This window comes from Malus domestica, chromosome 04, assembly GCF_042453785.1.
Source record: "Malus domestica chromosome 04, GDT2T_hap1".
Classification (NCBI taxonomy): Eukaryota; Viridiplantae; Streptophyta; class Magnoliopsida; order Rosales; family Rosaceae; genus Malus; species Malus domestica.
In genome coordinates, this window is record NC_091664.1 from 963,541 (window position 1) to 974,525 (window position 10,985).

A 10,985-nucleotide genomic window follows, 5' to 3' on the forward strand; every position below is an offset into this window, starting at 1 on the left:
AGCTTATTGGTACTGTTATAAAATCTATGCCTCCTACTTCGAACCATTACATGGGCATCAAAGTGTCGTTCTTTCAGACTCAGACCATATGCATCTAATCAAGGCTTATGATATCATGCATTTGTTGATTCACATCACAACTGATGTACAGGATACGTAATTTAAAGCCTCCATTCGTAAAGTCACAAATAGAATCAAAGGTCCTAAATTAGTTATGAATTTGTAATGGACTCCTAAATTATTTAGGTTTACGTTCTCCTACATCAAATGATATTTGTACCCTTAATTAAAAGAAATAAACCAGCAAGCATCTCTATGGTAACATCTGATTGGGAATCAAATCAGAACGAGCTTACACATCCAGATCAGGAGACGGTTCATCAAAACATCAAAGGTTAAAACTACACTAAAGCTATTAGCTTTCGTATATAACAAGCTTAGTTCAGTTTTCTGAAATTCCAATCAAACAATTCTAAATCATGACTTATTCATAAAAGAGAAATCAGCATTCAACAAATACAGAGGACACATCACATTAGCAAACTTCAATTGTTTCAAATTCAAGTATAATATAACTCACAACAACATCTCCAGCATCAATTATTCGGCACTTGAAAAATAAAAATAAAGTTGGAAGCCACAAACTATTTAGATCTCAACAGCTATAAATCAAGCCAAAGTTAAGACAAGAGCTCCAAATTAGACAACTCCATTCTCTTATTTCGTTTTATTACCTCCGGAGGAATTCCCTCCCGCCGCCCCCGCAGCCTTCTTCGCCTGCTTTTCTTGCAGCGCTTTCGCATCCCTGCAATCAATTTTTCAAAGAAACAGATAAATTTACAAATTGGGTTTTATCAAAAGCTTAAAGCAAGGTATAATAGTCAATAAAAAAAGGGAAATTGGACCTCTCTCGGCGCTGCTCCGGCGTCAAGCCGTCGTCTTTGTTCTTCCCAGCCTTGGCCCGGGCGGCGGCTCTCTCCCGGTCACGCTCTCTCTGGTTGCCGCGTGATCAAATCTCAAGAATCAAAGAAAACACGCAATTTCGTTTTTGTTTCAATCCATAATAACAAAGAAAAAAAAATACACGGATTCGAAGGCAATGGAAACCTGGCAAACAGATTCGAAGCGTTGAAAAACACCATGATTACGAGATCAATCATAAAAATTGAAGAAGATAATGAATGAATCAAAATCAAATGACAAAAGATTGATAAATAAATAAATGGAATCAACAGAAGAAAGGATATGAGTCATGATGCAGATTGCAGAGTGCCAAAGCAGAGGAAGAGCAGCAAGTCAATTGGGAAAGAGAGATCTGGGGTTCCAAGTTGTAGGATTTTAGGTTTTTAATTTTTTAATTTTTTAATTTTTTTAGGGTTGCAATGCAAAGTTGTAGGATGGTGGCAGCAAATCTTTACCATAAATATGTCATGTACTATTCATCATCTGGTTGGGATTCGACTCCCACTATTATGTTAATTTAGAAGCATCTATGACTCGTTTGATAAATGTGGACCATTCAATCTTGGGACCGTTGTACACTCAAACGTTCTAGATCGTGCCACATGTACAAGCGTTAGGGAAGGCTAACACTTTGACAGCAGTTGGCCGACAACATCATAAGTTGTAGGGCCAACTCGCACTATAAATACGTGAAACCTATGTGTTTGGCGTAAAAATAAATAACGTGATTGAAGTCAAGTCTTACTCAAAAATGTTAACGCATGCTAAAATTGATTGGGCTCTAAGTCGGGCGTGGTAATACATGGCGATTTCCCTAACAATATTTGACAGGCGGAGCTTATTTTTAGGGTTTTTGGGCAACTCTTTCCCTTTTACCTTGGTAATTTGGGCATGTGTGGACTTGCTTTTAGACATAGACATGATGGTTTCACAAAGAATGATGGTTTCATAAAGGATGATGGATATTAAAGACTTCACATGCAAATATATCAATTGTGCGTAACCCAAATTACTGTTGTATGTAATTTTTATTGTGAAATCGAGTTGCATCTTATGTCAGAAATCACTCAAATCCGAGTCAGCCACTAATTATAGCATTTTGCAAATCGACTTCAATAGAGGAATAATCTTATGCTCATATCATCAACATCATCCTCAAGTTTCAGACTAGTGTGTGCACAAAGAAAATTTGACATTTGCACATACAGAAAATGCGGGCACCTTAGGAATCAACCTAGTATTGAACTATGACAGGATACTATGCAAAGACACTATAGCACAAATTGTTATTGGTGAGTGTGAATAATCTAAGCACTTGCGTGTCGTGAAACAGATGCACCACCTAATGTAGGCTGGATTATTGTTTGAACATCTTTTTAAATCGTATTGGATGAATTGCTTTTGGATTTGTGGTTTTGAGAATTTTTTGATATATAAGGTTCTTGAATAGTCTGCTCTCACACACACACAGTGAGTGGAATAGTTATAATAAAAAATGTCATTACTCAAGAAAAGTTTAAGTTATTGTCTAAACTATATGTTAATAGATCATGTTTGTTAATCAAAACTTCATAAAACTACTATTTTAACCTTCTCGTCAAAAATGAACAAAAAATATAAAACGTGTACAACCTAATAATTACATCTCACATAATTTTACTGTTTTTATACTAACCTTACAACCATCTAGACATAGCATGCCCCATTTAAAAATTAAAAATTAAATAAGAAAACTTCACTTCTCTCTCCTCATCTTTCTCTCTCAGATTCTTCCCGTTCTCTCACACTCTCCTTTTCTTTTTCTTTTTTTTTTCATTTTCATTTTGCTTTTGTTCAGTTATCATCCTTAATAAGTCATAGTAAAATTAAAGACAAACTTGGTACCACTTCCACACACAAAATGTGTGCTGATTGCTAGTTATTATTATTCTAACAAAAACTCTCCATCGTATTGCTCTAGAAAAAAAGCCGTCTACAAGAGATGCCTAGCGAAACAAAAACACAAAAACAGAAGAAGAAAAAAAATTAAAAAGGAAAACATTTCTTCGCAAATTAAATCAATGGTTTGGCATAATTCATGGGCACTTGCACTTGGGACGACCGGCTTCTTTCGCCTTCCAGTAGTTGTAGCAGGGACAGTTTTCCTTGTGTCCATGTGTGCCCGATGGAACACAAAGACACTTAGCGCACCATTTCTCGCAAAAGAACATGCATGGCTTCTTATGTGAAGTTGCTGAACATCGATGCTTGCATGCCTTTGGGCAATCTATCTCTGCCCAAAAAATAAAAACAAATCCACGCACAAAACTCAACTGGTTGTAAGGAAGTTTTGGGGGATTGTAAGAGAAAACATATTTAAATAGTACGTACCTTTACTAGGAGGTGATCCGTGTCCTCCAGTCTGAAAATTTTGAAACCACATGATCAGCGATGAAATCGAACTGATCTCAATAATATTCAATACTCTCATCAGTTGATTTCTTTATAGTTTGCATAATAGGTCGTACCCAGTGCACAAGGCTCCCGCTTTACGCAGGGTCTGGGAGAGGTGAATGTCGGCTAGCCTTACCCCCATTTATGGAGAGGCTGCTCCCAAGTCTCGAACCCGAGACCTACCGCTCATGGGCGAAAGCACTTGCCATCGCACCAAGTGCGACCTCTAATAGTTTGCATAATAATTACATAATTAATTCAGTAGATATGGACTCAAACAGAAAGGGGATCAGAAATCTTCATCATGTTTCGAAAGACTTTGTGCAAAACTGAGTACAATGGCGTTCTAGAAATTATATAGCTGACCCCACTTAGTGGAATAATTAAGGTTTTGTTGTTGTTGTTGTTGTATGAACTACATGTAAAAAGAACTTAGTGGAATAATTAAGGCTTTGTTGTTGTTGTTGTTGTATAAACTACATGTAAAAAGAAGAAGAACGAAGAATGTCCATCGTTTGTGAAGTATGAGCTGGGTATAGAGAATAGATTAGTATGAGTGTAGGACGCCCTTGTTGAGGTTTTATTTGTTTCGGGGTCAAACAGTAGTGCCTCCCATTGTAATCTTTAACCATGTAAAATCCCCTTATACTGACTAGGTTTCCCAAAAGACAAAAAAGAAGAACGAAGAAGCCTTACAGTTAGAGGGACGGTTGCACCAGCATTCTGATCCTCTTGAGCCTGCAGTGAAAGTGATAAATAACTCAGAAAAAATCCACTCAGCACCCAGCATAGCACAAATTAATCAACAGATGAGATATAGAGGGCTACAAGTACCAAAGCAATATCAATGGCAAAGGTCATCAAGGCTAGGATGACAAAAAGAGCAGTTGGAATCCACGAGAGTCTGGCCATTTTTCTTGTTTGATGGACAAATATATTCTCCAAGCTATCTTCCCTCTGAGTCTGAGATGTCGTTTGAGTTATGAGTATGCATTAAGACTTGTCCGGTGGTCGGTATTTATATTTAGAATTTGTGTTGTGGTAGTTTTAGTGATGCTAAGATATAGGAAATTTGGATGAATTGCACGCCATATATAATTTCCTTTGAATCAGGGAGATATGTAGTGTCAAGTTTACTGCCATTAATTAATTAAGGCCAAATCTGAGAAAATTTTGGGTTTACTAGAAAGAGTCATACATGCATGCTCTGCATGTGTCAAAGGAAGTTATTTTTCTCAGTATTACAAGGATGAGGGAGAAGCTTAGGAGTCAAAGGAGGAGTGTAGTTGTTTACCAAAAAACAAAAAGAGTGGAGTGTAAGCAGTATATTACCCTGAATTGCAAAACTAGTATTATTTATGACAAAGTGACTAATTGTGCACTATAAATAATGTCACTAAAAGAAATTGAATGAGTCTTCTAACACAAATGTCATAATTTTTTTTAATAAACAATATTATCTACATTAAGAGATGGGAGAGTGGACTGAACCTTACAATGAGTTAGCAATAATGTGGTTCAAATTTGCTTTTGGCGATAATCGAACCTACAAGTAAAAAGAAATATCACTAAACCGTAGTACATAACATTCTAGATCGTACCACATCTACAAGCGTTAGGGAATGCTAACACTTTGACAGCAGTGGGCCGACAACATCAGAAGTTGTCAGGCCAACTCGCACTATAAACGCGTAAAACTTATGTGTTTGGCGTAAAAATATATAACGTGGTTGAAATCAGTCTTGCTCAGAAAGGCCAGCTCATGCTAGAATTGATTGGGCTCTAAGTCGGGCGTGGTAAGACCTGACGATTGCCCTAACAATATTTGACCGGTGGAGCTTGTTTTTAGGGTTTTTGGGCAACTCTTTCCCTTTTACCTTGGTAATTTGGGCTTGTGTGGACTTGTTTTTAGACATAGATAATAGATATGATGGTTTTCATAAAGAACGATGGATAATAAAGACTTCACATGCAAATCTGTCAATTGTGTGTAACTCAAAATTATTGTTGTATGTAATTTTTAATGTGAAATCAAGTTGTATCTTATGTTAAAAATCACTCAAATTCGAGTGAGCCACTAATTATAGCACTTTGCAAATCAACTTCAATAGAGAAATAATCTTATGCTCATATCATCACCATCATCCTCAAGTTTCAGACTAGTGTGTTGTTGGAAAAAGCTTTGGAAAAAGCTGCTATATATTTTATTATAAACTATTAGGGTAAATTACATAATAGTCCATCAGGTTTGAGGACTATTACAACCTCATACAACATCTTTAAAATATTTCACTTTCATACCTCACATATTATTTTATTTCAATATAATACATCCATTACATTTTCCATCCATTAATCTGTTAAGCGGTGACGTGGCTGTCACATTTGTGCCACGTGTCTGCCAAATGTGTGCCACGTGGTAAAAAAAATTTAATTTTTTTTAAACCTGAATTTTCTAAATTAAAAAAAAAAAAAAAACCGATCCCATCTCCCCGTAAACCCCCCTCCCCCCACCACCACAAACCGAACCCAGATCCTTTTAAATACAAAAAAATGAAAAATAAAAACAAAACCCATCTCCCCATAAGCCTTCCCCCTACCCATCCCATCTTCCCGTAACCCTCCTCGCTCCCCGGGGACCCAGCTCACCCACAACCCGACCCTCACCCCTTTATCCATTCTCTCATCTACAACCCCACCCACCCTTTCCTACTCTCTGCAACTCACTCACACTCACCTTTCTCTCCCATTGGAACCCTACAAGTCGGTGAGTCGGTCGGCACCGACAACGAGGTATGTATTTAATTTTTTCCTTCAAATTTTGAAATTTTTTCGATGCTTGGTTGATAGTGGAGTTAGGTTTGCTAAGGGTGGGTGGGGTTGCAGATGAGAGAAGGGAGAAAAGGGGTGGGGGTGAAGAGGAGAAAGGGATTGGGGAAGGTGGGGGTGGGGTGGGGGTTTGTTGGGTTTTTTGATGGAAGGAGAGGTGAAGAGAGTGGAAGAGAGAAAGGTGGGTCGGGGGGGGGGGGGGGGAAGGGGGTAAGGTTTTTGGGTTTATTTGCGAGGGTGGGGGGTTGCGGGAGTTGGTTTTCAGTTTTTTTTTTTTTTTTTTTTTTAAGATTCAGGTGGTTTTTTTTTATAATTAAAAAATTATATTTTTTGCCGCATGGTGTGCCATGTTGGCAGCCACGTCAGCACTTAACGGATCAATGGATGGAAAATGTAACTGATGTATTATATTGAAATAAAATAGTACGTGAGGTATGAAAGTGAAATGTTTTAAAGATGTTGTATAAGGTTGTAATAGACCTCAAACTTAAGGGGTACTATGTAATTTACCCAAACTATTAATAATACACAATAAAATCTCTACAAATGCAAGAAGAACAAGGAATAGAAGAATCTTAAGAGATCGAGGTTAGAATTTGATTCTATAGCCTTAAGACAAGATTGCCCCTCAGTGGTGCCTCAAGGTAAATGTCTCCTAGGATACAACGATCTTTCTCTTTGTGGAAGTAGCACTCCAATCCACAAAGAACAACGAACCAAAAGTGTGAAACTCACTTTATCAGATACTAAACTACTCTAATTTCTAATTGATTTCTGGATGCAAAACTATGTCTAAAATGCTTGACTTGGTAGTCTATTTATAGGTATGGACATTGTAATATCCTGAAAAAAAAATTAAATTAAGTATATGAAATTGATATTCATATTTATGAATATGTGGGCAAAGTAGGGAAATGAATCACTAAATGGTTAAGAATATTTCAGTGGGGCAATGTGAAATCCCGTTCATGATTTTGATTATTAAATTAAATATTTTGTAGTCATATTAGTGGTTACAACGTATTTATATTTACGGCAGATATTTGTTCGATAAGTGAAAAGACAAAAATGTCCTAGTTGGCTCAATGTAATTATACGAGAACATATTTTATCCTCACATAGTTTATCATATTCTTGATATATTTGGATAGAGGACAATCCTACGAGCGCATAGGCAAAAACATTTCGTCTATTGGAACGAGAAACGAAAAGTTACGGATGTTAGAAGTTCTTAAATAAAATAGAAATTTAATATTTTTGGGTTCCCATTAAATTGGGAAGGGACCAATTAGGAAAAAAAAGAAATAAAAAGAAAAGGGAGGAGGAGGATGGACGAACGGGGAGAGGGGAAAGAAGAAAAAAAAAAGAAACGAAAAAAAGGAAGAAGGAAGAATGAGAGGGGCTGCCCAATCGGGGAGAAAGAGAAGAGGGAGGGACCAATGACAAATAGGAGAAAGGAGAGAAATGAGAGGAAAGAAAAGGAGAGGAACCGGAAGGGGGTAATAACCCAACCAAACCAGGTCATCCCTTGACTTGCGGCCCGACTCGGCGAAAGTCATGGTTTCCGTTGCCTTTTCAGGCGATTTTTACAGCGATTAGAAGCCACACATCACCTAGAATTGACCTAGCACCCCTTCCTCTTCCAATTTCATAAAAAAAAGGGAGTTAAATTGGTTTGATTTCGTGATAAACTCACCGCCGAGTTCGTGGGGTGTACGGCTAAAATCCTCCATTTTTTAAGGTAGTACAGTCAACCACCACCATCAAACTACTCCTCATGAGGTCTGGAACAATGCTCAAACAACTATAGGGGTGGCGGAGCACCAGAGGTGACGGATCGAAGCCACCAATTTCTAAGGTTTACGGTGAGTTCGAGTGAAATTGGGGCCTTTCTCGGCCAAATTGGCATTGGTCACAGGTATGAAACTTGCTCTACTAATTAAGGTATACAATTCTATAAAATCTTATATTTTTAGGAGTTAGTTGAATTTTCCGGCGAGTCAGGGCAGCTGGCCGCCGTGTGTGGCAGCACTTGGGCCGAGGCACCCCCTGACCACCCTAAGCTAAATTTTGATGCCATGATTCCAAATTTGACATCCAATTAATGAAAATCCATTGTTTGAGTATAATTTCGTTAAGGTTCAACACTTGAATATTATAGCAATTGATGATCCGACCGTTGGATCATCACCAAACTTTGATCCGTTATAGTACATAATATTTGAGACCATAGAAACATACGGATCAGGAATCTAATGTACGAATCTTCCCGAATTGGATTTGTAAGTTTGTAAAATAAAACATTAACCGCCACTAAAAATTTTGATTGGTAGAGATCCGACCGTCGGATCATGGTAAGATTTTAGTATGATGTTCTATGAGCATAATGATGACATTAGGAAGTTACGGATCCAAAATCGGATGTGCGGATCTTCCGAATCGAATTACGGAGAGTTGTGGACCCTACCATTGACCGAGAGTTGACTTTTGGTCAACATGTCTCAAAACGTTCTAAATACTAAAATTAGTACTACAAGAGACTAACTGAAGTCTAGTAGGCCTACATTGGTTAGAGAGTGACTTGAATATTTTTGGAAATGAATTGTGAACTCCGATTGGCTTAATCCATCAAAAGAGTACGTAAGTAGTCTAACGAGAAGTTAGATGCAACCATAAAATAAACGAGAAGTTAGATGCAGCCATAAAATAAACGAGATTAAATTTTAGTGGAAAATCATCAAAGAAATAAATGTTTGAATGGTTGTTAACCTAAAGGGTAACAATCACATTTTTGGCCTACCATTAAATGTATTCCTGAAAAAAAATTGGCGGGGCGGGGTGTTACAGACATGCCTCATTTCCAAAGGTTGCATCTGTTTCCAATAGACAAAGGATGCAACATTTGTTCAAAGTTGCGTCTGCTTCCAAAAGATAAAGGTTGCGTCCGCTTTTCTAAAAGACAAAGGATGCAACCTTTGTTCAAAGTTGCATTTGTTTCCAAAAAGCTGCAACCTTTGTTCAAACATATATAACCTTGTGAAAAGCTGCCGATCAAAACCCATCCTAAGACCACTTTAAAAGGAACAATTGCATACTGCAATATATAGGTAATTCAAGACTAACCCCGTTTTCCATTAGGGGTGGGCACTTAGAACCGAAAACCGAAATCGAAACACGAACCAAATCGAACCGCACCGAACGGTTTGGTTTTGTGGTTTTGAAACGGTTTCAGTTTTGAAACCAAACCGCAACATAGAAAACGGTTTGGTTTCTGTTTTGGCTTTTGAAAACCTCACCAAAACCGAACCGCACCGCAAATATTAATAAACATTTAATTAAATGTCCATATTATATTTCATGTTTTAATTGGTTGTTTGTTAGAATCCATACACTTAGTATAGGACTCAACCACACAAGAATATCATCATTCATCACTTTCTTTCGATCATTAACTTGAAGGACCTTTGTTATTTTATACCATCACACACACATATATGTACAAGGGTGGACTAATCTTGTTATCAAGAGTCGAACAATGATCTAATAAAGTCCACTCATTTGAAGCATGATATCACATACTCTAGTATCAAAGTTTCGCTCATGTTTAATGAATTCAAATTTATTGAACTTGTTTTATGACAAACATTGTAAGGGACACCCTTTTGTTGCACAAACATGTTTTAACATCACAACTACATGCAACATGCTAATTGTTTACATAACAAATGTCTTTTTCCTATTGCTATTGGGAAATGCTTATTAATATGTTAAATTGCAAATTGTACATTTTTTCCTAAAAACCAAACCGAAACCGTTTGAAACCACACCGAACCGAACCAAACGGTTTGATTTCATTTCGATTTTAGCTTCAAAACCGCACCAAACCGAACCGCAAAAAATTTCGATTTCGGTTTCAGTTTTACTCAAAACCGCACCGAACCAAACTGTGCCCACCCCTATTTTCCACTTTAATTTTCTTGGCTTGAATATTTAACATTTAAATATTAATAATACTAATATTTAAATTATTAAATTTCTAACAATCCCCACATGAATGAAAATTAATAAAATTTAATGCAAATGAAGATGCAGACATTTAGAGAGAGTTTGATTGGACAAATACCGTATAGGGAGATGTAGTTTTTGGCTTTAAACCTTCCTTAGTGAAATATTATCGTATTTACTAGCTAATCAGTGAATGCAATGTCTTGAACTGCTCAGCCGTTAATGTAAACCAAGACAATAATATTCACACGGTATTCCTCCGAACACATATGATTCTACGGTTGTGTTCATTTTGGCCCTGAACAATTCCCGGTAATCCTGAGTGCTTTAGAGAATTCAGCCTTATAATTCTCATAGAAATGGCCACTTTTCACACTCATGTAGGTAATATTCCATTAAGAGTATCCTGCACAATACCCCACTTGTTACTTCCAAGTATTGGAATCATTAAACGCAAAATTTATCCTAAATACGCTGCGAATAGCACTATTTCATCATAGGACATGGGTAGGAGATTATCTCCACAGTGCTCCCATTGAATCATCCACAATTCAGTTGTCCCTTTGAACCTAGATCTTGGAATCTCCAGTCATCTAGGTTGTGTTGTCATTATGGCGATTCTTAAAAACGTAGACTTTTAACCCATTCCCCTCGATGATACAACTTACTCTCTAGTCAAGCCTTTAAAAATTGGTACCACTAGGTTGACTACTCATTATATGGCCATCACAAATTTTATATCCCAGAAATAGATA

At 37.1% G+C, this 10,985-nt stretch overlaps 1 protein-coding gene and 1 non-coding gene across 2 annotated transcripts; both read right to left on the bottom strand.

The window, feature by feature from the left end:
* Nucleotides 1-508: 508 nt before the first annotated feature.
* LOC103443478 (uncharacterized) lies at nucleotides 509-1,011 on the bottom strand. The gene is made up of 2 exons (XR_003772479.2): nucleotides 906-1,011; nucleotides 509-805 (listed from the first exon to the last, which is right to left on the bottom strand). It is a non-coding gene; the product is annotated as an uncharacterized protein (transcript).
* Nucleotides 1,012-2,844: 1,833 nt separating this feature from the next.
* LOC103443477 (gibberellin-regulated protein 12-like) lies at nucleotides 2,845-4,399 on the bottom strand. The gene is made up of 4 exons (XM_029101721.2): nucleotides 4,231-4,399; nucleotides 4,093-4,134; nucleotides 3,334-3,364; nucleotides 2,845-3,235 (listed from the first exon to the last, which is right to left on the bottom strand). Exons 1-4 carry the CDS (start codon nucleotides 4,306-4,308, stop codon nucleotides 3,039-3,041), a joined length of 348 nt encoding a protein of 115 aa, XP_028957554.1. The 5' UTR covers nucleotides 4,309-4,399; the 3' UTR covers nucleotides 2,845-3,038.
* Nucleotides 4,400-10,985: the final 6,586 nt, after the last annotated feature.